At 47.2% G+C, this 16,652-nt stretch overlaps 1 protein-coding gene across 3 annotated transcripts; it reads left to right on the top strand.

The window, feature by feature from the left end:
- The first annotated feature begins 319 nt into the window (after positions 1 to 319).
- On the top strand, positions 320 to 16,443 carry LOC139273378 (zinc finger protein 852-like). 3 transcript variants are annotated; one of them, XM_070890212.1, is made up of 3 exons: positions 320 to 357; positions 789 to 957; positions 14,815 to 16,443. In XM_070890212.1, exon 3 carries the CDS (start codon positions 15,152 to 15,154, stop codon positions 16,103 to 16,105), a length of 954 nt encoding a protein of 317 aa, XP_070746313.1. In that variant the 5' UTR covers positions 320 to 357; positions 789 to 957; positions 14,815 to 15,151; the 3' UTR covers positions 16,106 to 16,443. The 3 variants fall into 3 exon arrangements, with proteins under 3 accessions (XP_070746313.1, XP_070746314.1, XP_070746312.1); XM_070890213.1 differs by lacking the exon at positions 320 to 357 and adding an exon at positions 365 to 631; XM_070890211.1 differs by lacking the exon at positions 320 to 357 and having other exon boundaries at positions 365 to 957.
- Positions 16,444 to 16,652: the final 209 nt, after the last annotated feature.

Raw genomic sequence — 16,652 nt, 5'->3', positions numbered from 1 at the left:
CACACACACAGCCCTTTCCTGATGCCAGCTAACTTGACGTCACACAGACCGCGTTGCCAGGTTACCGAAGTCACAAATCTCGCGTTGCTGGGTTACGGACGCCACACGCACTGGGGCGGTTGAAGGGCGCGCCAGGATTCAAATCAGGAGCCACGTGACTGGGAGCGGCGCATCTCCAGCTGCGGGAGTGGGCGGGGCGCTTTTGGAGCTGTGCCGGGCGTGGATTGGTGAGACTAGCTGTCAATCAGCTGATTTTACCCAATAGCAGCGACGGAACACGTCGACTCGCTGAGCGCGCTCTGCGCATGTCTCGGATCCCCGGATGTTGACGGTTGGCGAAGGAACTGCAAAATGGCGGCAAGTGATCGGCGGTTGAGGGAGAGTGTCCCGGGGGGGGAGGGGGCTGAGGGGGGAGATTATATGTCTACCCCCTCTCCCCCTCCCTATCAGACAGTGTGTAACCCGGGGGTGGGCCCAGTGAGATCAGACAGTGTGTAACCCGGGGGCCCAGTGAGATCAGGCAGTGTGTAACCCGGGGGTGGGTCCAGTGAGATCAGACAGTGTGTAACCCGGGGGTGGGCCCAGTGAGATCAGACAGTGTGTAACCCGGGGAGAATTCTGGTGATTTTCTGTAAGTCCAGACGGGCGGGACAGAGATCTGAGGAAAAGGATAAAATCAAACAGAAATACTGGATATGTACTTTGCTGAAATGTTGGAAAAACACTTTACACTACATTCCATTTCACAACATTAATATTCTTCTCATTTTCTGCCCTGTCATAATTAGATCTCCCCCTGGTGAATGGCGGAGTGACTGAGAAATTTCCACAGCTGGAAGGAAACAGGGATTGTGGACTGAGGAACAACAGCAGGTGAACCAGCGCAAGATTGTGAGAGCACCAACCAGTGAGCCCCTTCCGATTGAAAGTGCTTCAATAGATCGACTGGGGAGGAAGGTAAGAGAAAGTGCCATTTACTCAGATACACACCGGTCCTGTAGACAGTACACACAGGTTACACAGTAAGCCAGGAAATGAGACTGGGAGATTCTAACCACCGAGCACAATTGTGCAGCATGAGGCCGTGTAATGGGATGTGAAGTGAGATCAGTTTCTGTCTCTGAACACAGTCACAGTAAAGCTTGTGTGTGTTTTAGAGCAAACGGCTTTGATCTAAGAGGCGACTCCAGTTTGAGGCAGAGCCCAGCAGATGGACCGGTCTCTGTACATTAGGTGCGGCTGCACTCACACTGACATCATCAGATCTCAATGTTCAAATATTTCCCATCTGGTGAGAAAGCCAATGGAAAGATTGAAGCGGAAGCACAGAGACAATTCACTGATCACGATGCACAGACCCATCTGAAAGACCAGCACGGCATATCACCCATAGAATCAATTATTCATTCATCAACATTTAGAATTATAAGAAAATATATTGATAACTACTAATATTGATTACTACTAATATTGAAGCATTGATCACTGGAGATATGTAGTATTCTAATATACTGAAACACAGATATGGAGAGTTGCAGTTTATTGATTGGCGTCGTACTTGACCCTGAGATGAGCTTCTGAACCCATATTCCCTCAGTCACTGAGTACGCTTACTTCCACCTCCATAATATCGCCGGTCTCTACCCCTTCCTCAGCTCATCTGCTCACACCCTCATCCATGCCTCTGATCAGCCTCACAATTCACACTCACCGTAAACTTAAGCTTAAACTTAGGGGGCATAGTTTTAAGGTGGTTGGTGGAAGGTTTCGAGGGGGTGGGGGGCTTCTTTACGCAGAGGGTTGTGGGGATCTAGAACTCACTGCCTGGAAGAGTGGTGGATACAGAAACCCTCACCACTTTTAAGAGATGGTTGGATCGGCACTTAAAGTGCCATAACCTGCAGGGTTACGGACCAAAAGCTGGTAATTGGAATTAGACTAGATCACCTCTTGTTGGCCGGCGCAGATATAATGGTAAGTGCTGCAGGGAATCGAATACGGCCAGGGTGACCTGGACTAGTTTCGATTGACTGGATGGGTAGGAGAGAAATTTTCCCAGATTTTTTTTCCCTTAAATTGCCCTGGGATTTTACCTGGTTTTTGCCTCTCCCAGGATATCACATGGCTCTGGTTGGGGTGAAGTGTAGAATGTTTTGGTGCAAGGGGTGTCGCAGTTGTGTGAGGCGGACTGGTTGGGCTGTTTACCTTTTCGTCATTGTTCATTATTCACAGGTTTATATGTAACTTTAGGGCTGCTGACCAAGGGCCGTGTGGCTCTTTGTCGGCCAACGTGGACACGATGGTCCGAAATGGCCTCCTTCTGTGCTGCAAATTTCTATGTTTCGAAAACACTCCTGCCCGTATCCTTACTCAAGAACACAAGTAGCAGCAGCAGGAGTAGGCCATACGGTCCCTCCCATCTGCTCCGCCATTCAGTAAGATCTCTATTCGATAGAGAATTTTAAAAGATTCACAACTCTGAATGATGAAATAGCTCCTCATCGTCTTAAATGGCCGAACTCTTATCCTAATACTAGGACCTCTAACTCTAGACAATCGAGCCCTTGTCAATTCCTCTAAGAATTTTATATTTTTCAATGATATCACCTTCCGTTCTTCTAAACTTCAGAGAATATCGGCCTATTCTACTCAATCTGTCCTCAGCCCTCTCATCCCAATTTGTACCAATTTCCGTTCACCCATCACCCCTGAGCTCGCTGAACTACATTGGCTCCTGGTCCATCAATGCTTCGCTTTCAAAATTCTCATCCTTGTTTTGAAATCCGTCCAGGAACTTGCCCCTCCCTATTGCTCTAATCTCCTCCAGCCCTACAACCCTCAGAAATCTTTGCATTCCTTCAATTCTGGCCTCTTGAGCAGCCCCAATTTTCATCCCACCAATATTGGTGGCTGTACCTTCAGCTGCCGAGGCCATCAGCTCTGGAATTCCCTCCCGAAACCTCTCGATCTTTATAATACTCCTTAATACCTACCCTTTTAAACAAGCTTTTAGTCACCTGTGCTAATATTTCCTTACGTGAGTGGGTGTCAAATTTTGTTTGATCACGGTCCTGTGAAGTACCTTGGGACATTTTACTACGTTTAAGGCGCGTTATAAATGCAATTTGTTGCTGATAACTCAAGATATTTTGAATTGTAATATAACGAAACTGCAGGCATGGGGAATTGCAATAGATTGATAACTGCAGAGGAAGAGGATTGTTATGTATTACTAATAGCGTGAATTCTTTTAACGTGAGGTGGCTCTTGCACATTAGCTACCACACGGGCTTGGCAGAGAAACGGTCTTGGTCCAATGGCAAGGGGAACCCAAGATGACTGGAGACCAGGCTCTGCTGCATGTTTCCTCTGGCACTGATTCTAACTGGAATACAGTTTCCTCTGGCACTGACTCTCACTGGGGCAGTTTCCTCTGGCACGGATTCTCACTGGAATACAGTTTCCTCTGGCACTGACTCTCACTGGGGTAGTTTCCTCTGACACGGACTCTCCCTGGGGTACACTTTCCTCTGGCACTGACTCTCACTGGGTACATTTTCCTCTGGCACTGACTCTCACTGGGGTACACTTTCCTCTGGCACTGACTCTCACTGGGGTACACTTTCCTCTGGCACTGACTCTCACTGGGGTACACTTTCCTCTCGCACTGACTCTCACTGGGGTACACTTTCCTCTCGCACTGACTCTCACTGGGGTAGTTTCCTCTGGCACTGACTCTCACTGGGATACACTTTCCTCTGGCACTGACTCACTGGGGTACAGTTTCCCCTGGCACTGACTCTCACTAGGGTACAGTTTCCTCTGGCACTGACTCTCACTGGGGTACACTTTCCTCTGGCACTGACTCTCACTGGGGTACACTTTCCTCTGGCACTGACTCTCACTGGGATACACTTTCCTCTGGCACTGACTCACTGGGGTAGTTTCCTCTGGCACTGACTCTCACTGGGATACACTTTCCTCTGGCACTGACTCACTGGGGTACAGTTTCCCCTGGCACTGACTCTCACTGGGGTACACTTTCCTCTGGCACTGACTCTCACTGGGGTACACTTTCCTCTGGCACTGACTCTCACTGGGGTACACTTTCCTCTGGCACTGACTCTCACTGGGGTACAGTTTCTCTGACACAGATTTACTGTGTATCTAATTCGTGCTGCCCCTGCCCTGCTTGATGGGATAGTTTAGAGGGAGCTTTAACCTGAAACTGATCAGGAGCTGCGGGTGGAAAGTTTTCAGTGCAGTGGCAGATCGTACTGCTGCTGAATTTTAATTGATAAGCTGCCAGCAGCGCATTCAGGACGGACACCGAAGTTTGCCCTGCAGCAGTGTAGAGGGAACTTTACTCTGTATCTAACCCATACTCCACCTAGTCTGTGGGAATTTAGTGTGAATTTGAAAGCAATTGCTAGGATAGATAGAGAGAAATTGATTCTGCTGCGGTGGGTGTCTAGGACGAGGGGACATAACCTTAAAATCAGAGCCAGGCCATTCAGGAGCGATGTTAGGGAACACTTCTTCACTCAATGGATGGTTGAAGTGTAGAACTTCCCACAATAAGCAATCGATGCTCGCCCATTGAATAATTCTGGTCCAGTTGTGATTTCTGCCCAATGACCCGTTGCTTGTACCCTTGGATTGGATCTTTATTTATTCCCTTTGGTTTAATTTCAGTTTCACTGCTGGAGCCACCACTCAAAGCACTTTGTCTGATCTGCCCCTGGGAATGAGCAGACTCCTCTCTCATCTCCCACACTGCACCAGCTCTCCTCCTCTTTTCCCCTGGGTTGTGTTCCACACTCTGGGCCTTGGGCCTTCCCCGGGAATTCTCAGTATGAACAGGGGGATGTGTGTTGAGACAGGATGTCCCAGCTCTCCACCTTTAAAGGGACAAGGAGAGGACCAGCTGGGCCCTGCTTTATGACATCACTACAGTGCCTAGCAACCACTCTCCCTGGGCCCTGCTCATTATGGGCTGGGTTGAGCTCAGTGCTGTTACAGGAAGGGAAACAGGAGCAGGATTCGAGCCGTGTGTAGCCCAGGATTAATGGGGAGAGGTACAGGATCAATTTATACCTTATTGAGTGAGAAATGTCAGTGTCCCGGACACTCCCTGTCCCTCAGTATCTGTCGGGGAGCGACCAATGGGTTCACTCTGTATCTAACCCATGCTGTGCCTGACTGGAGAGTGGTTGATGCTGGCATGGGGTGCTCAGCTCGATGAGCACAACATTTAACCCAAAGATAATCAGATAAACCCATCAGCTTCTCCCCTGGACACAGGTCCTGAAGGAGAGGGAGTGTCTCTAATAATTTGACTGGTGTCCTTGATCAAATTTAAACACCTCACATCTCTTTTTAGATTCGTTCATGAGATGTGGGCGTCGCCTCTCACCCCTCATTCTTCTAAATGCTCGAGAATATAGGCCTGGTCTACTCAATCTCTCATAGGACAATCCCCCCATCCCAGGAATCAGTCTGCTGAACCTTCGTTGCACTCCCTCTATAGCAAGTTTATCGTTCCTTAGGTAAGGAGACCAAACCTGTGCACAATACCCCAGGTGTGGTCTCACCAGGGCCCTGTATAATTGCAGTAAGATGTCTTTAGTCTTATACTCAAATCCTCTTGTAATAAAGACCAATATACCATTTGCTTTCTTAATTGCTTGCTGTACCTGCATGTTAACTTTCAGTGATTTGTGTACAAGGACCCCCAGGTATCTCTGAACACCAACATTTCCCAATCTCTCACCATTTAAAAAAATACTCTGCCTTTCTATTTCTGCTATGTGTATAACTTAACATTTCTTCACACAATATTCCATTTGCCATGTTCCTGCCCACTCATTGAGCCTGTATATATCCCCTTGAAACATCTTTTTATCCTCCTCACAATTTACATTCCCAATTAGTTTTGTATCCTCAGCAAACTTCAATATATTACATTTGGTCCCTCGTCCAAATTATTGATATAAATTGTGAATAGGGGGGCCCAAGCACTGATCCTCGCAGCACCCCACCAGTTACAGCCTGCCAACCTGAAAATGACCCGTTTATTCTTACTCTCTGTTTTCTGTCCGTTAACCAATTCTTAATCCTTGCTAGTAAATTACCCCATTCCCATGAGCCCTAATTTTGTTTAATAATCTTGTGTGGCACCTCATCGAATTCCTGCTGTAAATCTAAATAAACCACATCCAGTGATTCCCCCTTATCTATCCTGCTAGTTCCAACCTTGTCAAGAACAATTTCCCTTTCATAAATCCATATTGATTCTTCTCAATCCTGTTATTCGTTCCGAAGTTCCCTGTTACTATGTGCTGAATAATAGATTTTAGCATTTTTCCTATTACTGATGTCAGGACTACCGGTACTGCATGGGTTTGATACAGAGTAAATCTCACTCCATCCTGTCCTAAACACTACCAGGGTTGATGGAGTAAATCTCAGTCTACAATATCCCAAACACTCCCAGGGCAGTTATACACGGGTTAGATACAGAGTAAAGCTCCCTCTGCACTGTCCCATCAAAGACTCCCAGGGCAGATACGGCACGGGGTTAGATGCAGAGTAAAGCCCCCTCTACACTGCCTCATCAACTACTCCCAGGGCAGGTACTGCATTGTTTAGATACTAAGTAAAGCTCCCTCTACACTGTCCAAATAAACACTCCTAGGGCAGGGACAGCATCATTTAGATACAGTGTAATTCTGTCTCTAACTTCACTCTCCAATTGTACAGGGCCTTGGTGAGACCACACCTGGAGTACTCTGCACAGTTTTGGTCTCCTTATTTAAGGAAGGATATACTTGTCTTGCTTAGATACAGATTAAAGCTCCATTAACATTGTCCCACCAGACATTCCAAGGGCAGGAGTAGGCCACTTGGCCCCTCGAGCCATTTAATAAGATCACGGCTGATTGGATCATGTATTCAGCTCCACTTCCCTGCCCGCTCCCCATAACCCTTTATTCCCTTATCGCTCAAAATTGTGTCTATCTCTGCCTTTAATATATTCAATGGCTCAGCCTCCACAGCTCTCTGGGGCAGAAATTCCATAGATTTACAACCATCAGAGAAGAAATTCCATCTCGTCTCAGTTTTAAATGGGCGGCCTCTTATTCTGAGACTATATCCCCTAGTTTTAGTTTTCCATATGAGTGCAAATATCCTCTCTGCATTCACCTTGTCAAGCCCCCTCATTATCTTATATGTTTCGATAAGATCACCTCTCATTCTTCTCTACTACAATAGGTATAAGCCCAATCTACTCAACCTATCTTCATAAGTCAACCACCTCATCTCCGGAATTAACCTAGTGAGCCTTCTCTGAACAGCCTCCAATGCAAGTTTATCATTCTTTAAATACAGAGACCAAAACTATATGCAGTACTCTAAGTGTGCCTCACCAATATCCTGTACAGTTGTAGCAGGACTTCCCGGCTTTTATACTCCATCCCCCTTGCAATGAAGGCCAACATTCCATTTGCCTTCCTGATTACTTGCTGTAGCTGTATACTAACTTTTTGTGTTTCATGCACAATGTCCCCAAGGTGTGACTCTACTGCAGCACTTTGTAATTTTTCTCCATTTAAATTATAATTTGTTTTTCTGCCCCAGTGGATAACCTCACATTTTCTCACATTATACTCCATCTGCCAAATGTTTGCCCACTCACTTAGCCTGTCTATATCCCTTTGCAGATTTTTGTGTCCTCTTCACAATTTTCTTTCCCACCCATCTTTGTATCATCAGCGAGCTTTGCTAGATTACACTTGGTCCCTTCATCCAAGTCATAATAGATTGTAAATAGTTGAGGACCGAGCACCGAGGCTTATGGCACCCCTCTAGTTACTGTTTGCCAACAGAAAAATTACCCATTTATCCCGATACAAAGTAAAGCTCCATCTACACTGTACCATCAAATACTCCCAGGGCAGGTACAGCACAGGTTAGACACAGAGTATATCTCCCCCAAAGACTCCAGGGCAGGGACAGCACGGGATAATTACAGAGTAGTTTCTCCCTCTACAATTTCCCAACAAACAATCCCAGGGCAGGTACAGCCCAGGTTAGATACAGAGTAAAGCTCCCTCTACACTGTCCCATCAAGTATTCCCAGGGCAGGTGCAACACAGGTTAGATGCAGAGTAAAGGTCCCGCTACGCTGTCTCACCGGACATTCTCAGGGCAGGTACAGCACGGGTAACATAAAGATTAAATCACCCTCTAGCCTGTCCCAAACACTCCCAGGTTAGGTACTGCATTGGTTAGATACAGAGTTAATCTCCCTGTACACTGTCCCATCAAACACTGCAGAACAGGAACAGCATGGGGTAAGATACAGAGTAAAGCTCCCTCTACAGTTCATTGGATATATTCAAGAGGGAGTTAGATATGGCCCTTACGGCTAAGGGGATCAAGGGGTATGGAGAGAAAGCAGGAAAGGGGTACTGAGGGAATGATCAGCCATGATCTTATTGAATGGCGGTGCAGGCTCGAAGGGCCGAATGGCCTACTCCTGTACCTATTTTCTATGTTTCTACACTGTCCCATCAAATTTCATTGAATGGGGAGCAGGCTCGGGGGGTCGGGTGACCCATTCCTGCTCCTATTTCTCATGGTCTTATGTACCCAGCATGCCTCGCGGGGGAGAATGTGCTGCACCCAGACTACAGGAGCTCAGTGCGCAGGCGCGGGCCCTGGCTGTGTTTGGAGCATGCGCGGTGCGTGTAATGGCGGAGGCAACACGTTTTGGACAGGCTCCACAGAAGTGTTCTTTTCAGCGGGACGGAGCGGAGTAATGGACCAGCAGAGAGCCGGGGAGGCTTCATAAACAACCGGTGCCCACCGCAAGCCCGGAATAATAACCGGAATATCGGCGGTTGCAACTTCGGGGCTTTCTCCCGCTCACAGGCACAGCCTCACGGTGGCCACCTTGGTGCAGGAAAGCAGGTTGAGCGCTCTGCCATCTTGATTCAGTGATTAGCACAGCGCATGCGCGTCCATCTTGGTACCGGAACTGAACCCAGCCAGAGTCAGCACCTTCAGGGGAGGGGAACCAGTGAGTGTAGAACTGAACCCAGCCAGAGTCAGCACCTTCAGGGGAGGGGAACCAGTGAGTGTAGAACTGAACCCAGCCAGAGTCAGCACCTTCAGGGGAGGGGAACCAGTGAGTGTAGAACTGAACCCAGCCAGAGTCAGCATCTTCAGGGGAGGGGAACCAGTGAGTGTAGAACTGAACCCAGCCAGAGTCAGCATCTTCAGCGGGGGAGAGGGGAACCAGTGAGTGGAACTGAATCCAGCTAGAATCAGCACTTAAGGGAAAGAGAGGGAGGGTAACATAAGAATATAAGAGGAGCAGGAATAGTCCATACGGCCCCTCAAGCCTGCTCCGCCATTTAATACGATCATGGCTGATCCGATCATGGACTCGGGTCCACTTCCCTGCCCAATCCCCATAACCACTTAATCCCTTATCGGTTAAGCTGTCTAGCTCGGTCTTAAATTTATTCAATGACCCAGCTTCCACAGCTCTCTGAGGCAGCGAATTCCACAGATTTACAACCGTCTTGAGAGAAGATATTCCTCCTCATCTCAGTTTTAATTGGGCGTCTCCTTATTCTAAGTTTATGCTCCCTAGTTCTAGTTTCCCCTATCAGTGGAACATTCTCTCTGCAACGGCCTTCTCAAGCCCCCTCCTAATCTTATACGTTTCGATAAGATCACCTCTCATTCTTCTGAATTGCAATGAGTAGAGGCCCAACCTCATCAACCTTTCCTCATAAGTCAACCCCTCATCTCTGCAATGAACCTCGTGAACCTTCTCTGAACTGCCTACAAAGCAAGTATATCCTTTCGTAAATATGGAAACCAAAATCTTTACGCAGTATTCCAGGTGTGGCCTCACTAATACCCTGTATAACTGTAGCAAGACTTCCCTGCATTTATACTCAATCCCCTTTGCAATAAAGGCTAAGATTCTATTGGCGTTCCTGATCAATTGCTGTACCTGCATGCTAACCTTTTGTGTTTCATGCACAAGTACCCCCAGCTCCCACTGTACTGCAGCACTTTGCAATTTTTGTCCATTCAAATAATAACTCGCTCTTTGATTTATTTCTGCCAAACCTCACACTTTCCAATATTGGACCCCATCTGCCAAATGTGTGCCCACTCACTTAGCCTGTCTGTGTCCTTTGCAGGTTTTTTGTGTCCTCCTCACACATTGATTTTCCTCCCATCTTTGCATCGTCGTCAAACTTGGCTACGTTACACTCAGTCCCTTCTTCCAAGTCGTTAATATAGATTGTAAATAGTTGGGGTCCCAGCATTGATCCCTGCGGCACCCCACTAGGTACTGATTGCCAACCCGAGAATGAACCATTTATCCCGACTTTCTGTTTTCTGTTAGTTAGGCAATCCTCTATCCATACTAATATATTACCCACCAACCCGATGATATTTTATCTTGTGCAGTAATCTTTGATGTGGCACATTGTCAATGCCTTCTGGAAGTCCAAATACATCACATCCACTGGTTCCCTTTTATCCACCCTGTTCGTTACATCCTCAAAGAGTTCCAGCAAATTTGTCAAACATGACTTTCCCTTCATAAATCGATGGTGACCCTGCCTGACCAAATTATGCTTTTACAAATGTCCTGCTACTCCTTCTTTAATAATGGACTCAAACATCTTCCCAACCACAGATGTTAGGTTAACTGGTCTATAGTTTCCTGCTTTTTGTCTGCCTCCTTTTTTAAATAGAGGCATTACATTTGCAGTTTTCCAATCTGCTGGGATCGCCCCAGAATCCAGGGAATTTTGGTAAATTACAGCCAGTGCTAATTCCCCGGTCTTGTCCTCCTAGATTTCATAGGGTGCATAAGGGACGGGTTCCTTGAGCAGTATGTAACTGAACCAAACAGCGGGCAGGCTATTTTGGATCTGGTCCTGTGTAATGAGACAGGATTAATAAACAATCTCCCAGTAAAGGATACCCTTGGAATGAAAGCCCCTAGCATGGTTGAATTTCAAATTCAGATGGAGGGTGAGAAAGTTGGAATTCAACCAGTGTACTCAGCTTAAATAAAGAGACTTCAAAGGAATGAGGGATGAGTTGGCTGAAGTGGACTGGAAAAATAGATCAAAGTGTAGGATGGTTGATGAACATAAAAGATTCTGACGGGACTGGACAGGTTAGATGCGGGAAGAATGTTCCCGATGTTGGGGAAGTCCAGAACCAGGGAACATAGTCTTAGGATAAAGGGTAGGCCATTTAGGACCGAGATGAGGAGAAACTTCTTCACTCAGAGAGTTGTTAACCTGTGGAATTCCCTGCCGCAGAGAGTTGTTGATGCCAGTTCACTGGATATATTCAAGAGGGAGTTAGAAATGGCTCTTACGGTTAAGGGGATCAAGGGGTATGGAGAGAAAGCAGGAAAGGGGCACTGAAGGAATGATCAGCCATGATCTTATTGAATGGTGGTGCAGGCTCGAAGGGCCGAATGGCCTACTCCTGCACCTATTTTCTATGTTTCTATGTGTACATTTAAGGAGATATTTCACAACTCTCAAGAAAAATATATTCCAGTGAGGAGGAAAGGTCATAAGAGAAAAGATAACCATCCGTGGCTAACAAAGAAATAAAGGACAGTATCCAATTAAAAACAAGGACATACAGTGTGGGCAAAACCAGTAGGAGGACAGAAGTTTGGGAAGCATTTAAAAGCTAACAAAAACTGAATAAAAAAATGATTAAGAAAGGGAAGATAGACTATGAAAGGAAACTAGCACAAAATATAGAAACAGATAGCAAGAGTTTCTATCGGTATATAAAAAGGAAAAGATTGACGAGAGTAAATGTTGGTCCCTCAGAGGACGAGACCGGGGAGTTAGTAATGGGGAACATGGAGATGACAGAAACTCTGAACAAATATTTTGTATCAGTCTTTACGGTAGAGGACACTAATAATATTCCAACAATGGATAGTCAAGGGGCTACAGGGAGAGAAGGAACTTAACACAATCACAATCACTAAGGAGATGGTACTCAGTAAGGTAATGGGACTAAAGGCGGATAAATCTCCTGGAACTGATGGCTTGCATCCTAGGGTCTTAAGTGAAGTAGCAACAGGGATAGTGGATGCATTGGTTGTAATTCATCAAAATTCCCTGGATTCTGGAGAGGTTCCAGCAGATTGGAAAACTGCCTATGTAATGCCTCTATTTAAAAAAGGAGGCAGACAAAAAGCAGGAAACTAGACCAGTTAGCCTAACATCTGAGGTTGGGAAAATGTTGGGGTCCATTATTAAAGAAGTAGTAGCAGGAAATTTGGAAAAGAAAAATTCAGTCAGGCAGTGTCAGCATGGATTTATGATGGGGAAGTCATGTTTGACAAATTTGCTGGAACTCTTTGAGGATGTAACGAACAGGGTGGATAAAGGGGAACCAGTGGATGTGGTGTATTTGGACTTCCAGAAGGCATTTGACAATTTACCACATAAACGGTTACTGCATAAGATAAAAGTTCACAGTATTGGGGGATTGCAAAGTACAGCGGGACCTGGGGGTACGTGTGCATGAAACACAAAAGGTTAGTATGCAGGTACAGCAAGTGATCAGGAAAGCCAATGGAATCATGGTCTTCATTGCAAAGGGGATGGAGTATAAAAGCAGGGAAGTCTTGCTACAGTTGTACAGGGTATTGGTGAGGCCACACCTGGAATACTGCGTGCAGTTTTGGTTTCCATATTTACGAAAGGATATACTTGCTTTGGAGGCAGTTCAGAGAAGGTTCACTAGGTTGATTCCGGGGATGAGGGGGTTGACTTATGAGGAAAGGTTGAGTAGGTTGGGCCCCTACTCATTGGAATTCAGAAGAATGAGAGGTGATCTTATCAAAAAGTATAAGATTATGAGGGGGCTTGACAACGTGGATGCAGAGAGGATCCACTGATAGGGAAGACTAGAACTAGGGGGCATAATATTAGACTAAGGGGCCACCCATTTAAAACTGAGATGAGGAGAATTTTTTTCTCTGAGGGTTGTTGATCTGTGGAATTCGCTGTCTCAGAGCTGTGGAAGCTGGGACATTGAAAAAATTCAAGACAGAAATAGACAGTTTATTAATTGATAAGGGAATAAGGGGTTATGGAGAGCGGGCAGGTAAGTGGACCTGAGTCCACGATCGAATCAGCCATGATTGTAATCAATGGCGGAGCAGGCTCGAGGGGCCGTATGGCCGACTCCTGCTCCTATTTCTTATGTTCCTACGTACTAGCATACCCCCCGCCCCCTCCCCACGGTGAGGATATTGGTCCCGGCGCTGTTGAGGTGCAAGCCATCTGGCCTGTACAGGTCCCACCTCCCCCAAAAGCGGTCGCAATGCCTCAGGAAACTAAAGCCCTCCTGCATACACCATCTCTCCAGTCACGCATATATCTGCTCGAGCCTCCTATTTCTGTACTCACTAGCTCGTGGCACTGGGAGTAATCCGGAGATTACTACCTCTGAAGTCCTGCTCCTAGCTCCCTAAACTGTGCCGACAGGACCTCATCCCTCTTTCTACCTATGTCATTGGTCCCGATATGGACCACAACCTCTGGCTGTTCACCCTCTTTTCCCCCTCCCCCCCCCCCCCCCCCAGAATGTCCTGCAGCCGCTCGGTGACATCCTTGACATGGTACCTGGGAGGCAACATACCATCCTGGAGTCACGTCTGCGGCCGTAGAAACACCAGTCTGCTCCCCTGACTATTGTATCCCCTACCACTATAGCTCTTCCATTCTTCTTCCTCCCCCCTGTGCAACTGAGCCACCCGTGGTGCCGTGGATTTGGCTTTGGCTGCACTCCCCAGAGCCACCATCGCCCTCACTGGTACTCAGAACAGAGTACCAGTTGGAGAGCGAGATGGACTCGGGACTCCTGCACTACCTGCCTGGTCCTCCTCTTCTGTCCGGTGCTCACCCACTCCCTCTCTGCCTGCACACTCTAAAGCTGCAGGGTGACCACCTCTAGAAACGTGCTATCCACAAGCTCTCAGTCTCACGGACGCAGTGCAGTGATTCCAGACGCTGCTCAAGCTCCTAAACACACAGCTCGACTTGGTGCAGCTGAAGACACCTCCTGCACACGTGGTCGTCCCGACTGCACAAAGCATCCAGGATTTCCCACAGGATGCACAAACCATGGGACTGAGCTATCCTGCCATCCCTCTAGTTACACTCGGAACTATCAAGTAGAACTAAACTCTAAACCTTAGAAAAACACACCCAACAACTACTCAGCAATCAGCTGATTTAACTAACCTTTATTTAAAGACGAAGTACTAACTTAACTAGAAAAAAAAAACCTTCAGGGGAGGAGAGGGAAGGGAACCAGTGAGTGTAGAACTGACCCCAGCCAGAGTCAGTATCTTCAGGGGAGGGGAGCCAGTGAGTGTAGAACTGAACCCAGCCAAAGTCAGTACCTTCAGGGGAGAGGAACCAGTGAGTGCAGAACTGACCCCAGCCAGAGACAGCACCTTCAGGGGAGAAGAGGGAGGGGAGCCAGTGAGTGTAGAACTGAAACCAGCCAGAATTGGTGGTGAAAACTGGGAGTGTTGGAGAAACAGTCTAGAAATGTGTGTTGATTTGGATTTCAGCACAGCAGGAGGGACAATGTGTGGGACAGGAATTTACAGCTTTGGAAGAACAAGAGGGGAAAGAATGTTCCATGGAAATTAGATGTGTCTATCCTGAATTTCTGTCTTGTACTGACAGTGATGAGTTTTGTTATCTCCTTTTACAGCGTATTGGGAGGGGAGATTTTCAGACAGGAAACACAAAGCAAACAACACTTTAAGATCTGACGGAGTCAATCGATTCTTCAGGACGTGAATATCATCGGCCTTTGAAAGTGGAAGGAGAAATGTTTGCCTGTTCTGTCTGTGGGAAAAGATTTCAAACATCAGTGTGACTGGAAAAGCACCGAGACACACACACACCCGAGTGAGTGTTCCAGTGCACTAACTGCGGAAAGAGCTTTAACCAGTTACACAGCCTGAATAAACATCACACCATTCACAGTGGGGAGAAACTGTAAATGTGTTCTGTGTGTGGGCGAGGCTTCAACTGATCGTCCAACCATGGAGAGTCACAAGGATACCCCCACCACGGAGAAACCGTGGGAATGTAGTGACTGTGAGAAGGGATTCAGATCACCATCTCAGCTGGAAATTCATCGACGCAGTCATACTGGGGAGAGGCCATTCACCTGCTCTGAGTGTGGGAAGGGATACACTCATTCATCCACCCTGCTGATACACCAGCGAGTTCACACTGGGGAGAGGCCATTCAGCTGCTCTGAGTGTGGGAAGGAATACACTCATTCATCCACCCTGCTGACACACCAGCGAGTTCACACTGGGGAGAGGCCGTTCACATGCCCCGTGTGTGGGGAGAGATTCGCTCGGTCATCCAACCTTGTAGCTCACCAGCGAATTCACACTGGGGAGAGGCCGTTCACCTGCTCTGAGTGTGGGAAGGGATTCACTCAGTCATCTACCCTGGTGATACACCAGCGAGTTCACACTGGGGAGAGGCCATTCACCTGCTCTGAGTGTGGGAAGGGATTCACTACATCATCCACCCTGCTGATACACCAGCGAGTTCACACTGGGGAGAGGCCATTCACCTGCTCTGAGTGTGGGAAGGGATTCACTCAGTCATCCAACCTGCTGACACACCAGCGAATTCACACTGGGGAGAGGCCATTCACCTGCTCTGAGTGTGGGAAGGGATTCACTCTGTCATTCAACCTGCTGAGACACCAGCGAGATCACACTGGGGAGAGGCCATTCACCTGCTCTGAATGTGGGAAGGGATTCACTCAGTCATCCCACCTGCTGAAACACCAGCGAGTTCACACTGGGGAGAGACCGTTCACCTGCTCTGAGTGTGGGAAGAGATTCACTCGATCATCCCACCTGCTGAGACACCAGCGAGTTCACACTGGGGAGAGACCGTTCACCTGCTCTGAGTGTGGGAAGGGATTCACTCGATCATCCCACCTGCTGACACACCAGCGAGTTCACAAGTGACTGCAGGGGTTGGAATCTGCTGTTATTGCTGCTGTTAATCACATCCCGACTGAACCATGTGCATTCTGACAGTTGGAGTTTGTTTCTGCTGATGTTAATAACCCGATAACGGGGCTGGACTTTAATATTGTGGATATATTGCTGGTTGTGTTCCCGGGGCTGCTGTGTCCATTTATGAAATGCTGTGTGTTATCTTTTCCCTTAATTCAGCTACTCAACAGAAATTCAGTTTGGAATAAAATTATGAACTTTTACTTTAATTCTAAATTGATCTTTGCTACAAAATCGACAATAGTGTTTGAAAGTTTCTACTGAATAAAATCTCCAATTAGAAAGAGCTTGCTGACAATTCTTACTGACTTGCACATTACACACAGTGGCCCCTCCATTATCCACCAGAAAGAAGGGGAATGGGAATTGGCGGGAAATCAGTGTCCCCAAATGTTGCCCCTCCTGTCTGGTGTAGCAATCCCCTCGGCATGGGAATGGAGACAACTCCAGACCAAAACTACGCAGTACTCCAGGTGTGGTCTTACCAACGCCCTGT

The sequence above is a fragment of the Pristiophorus japonicus genome, chromosome 9 (genome assembly GCF_044704955.1).
Source record: "Pristiophorus japonicus isolate sPriJap1 chromosome 9, sPriJap1.hap1, whole genome shotgun sequence".
Taxonomy (NCBI): domain Eukaryota; kingdom Metazoa; phylum Chordata; class Chondrichthyes; family Pristiophoridae; genus Pristiophorus; species Pristiophorus japonicus.
This window is presented reverse-complemented; position numbering and strand designations above follow the sequence as displayed.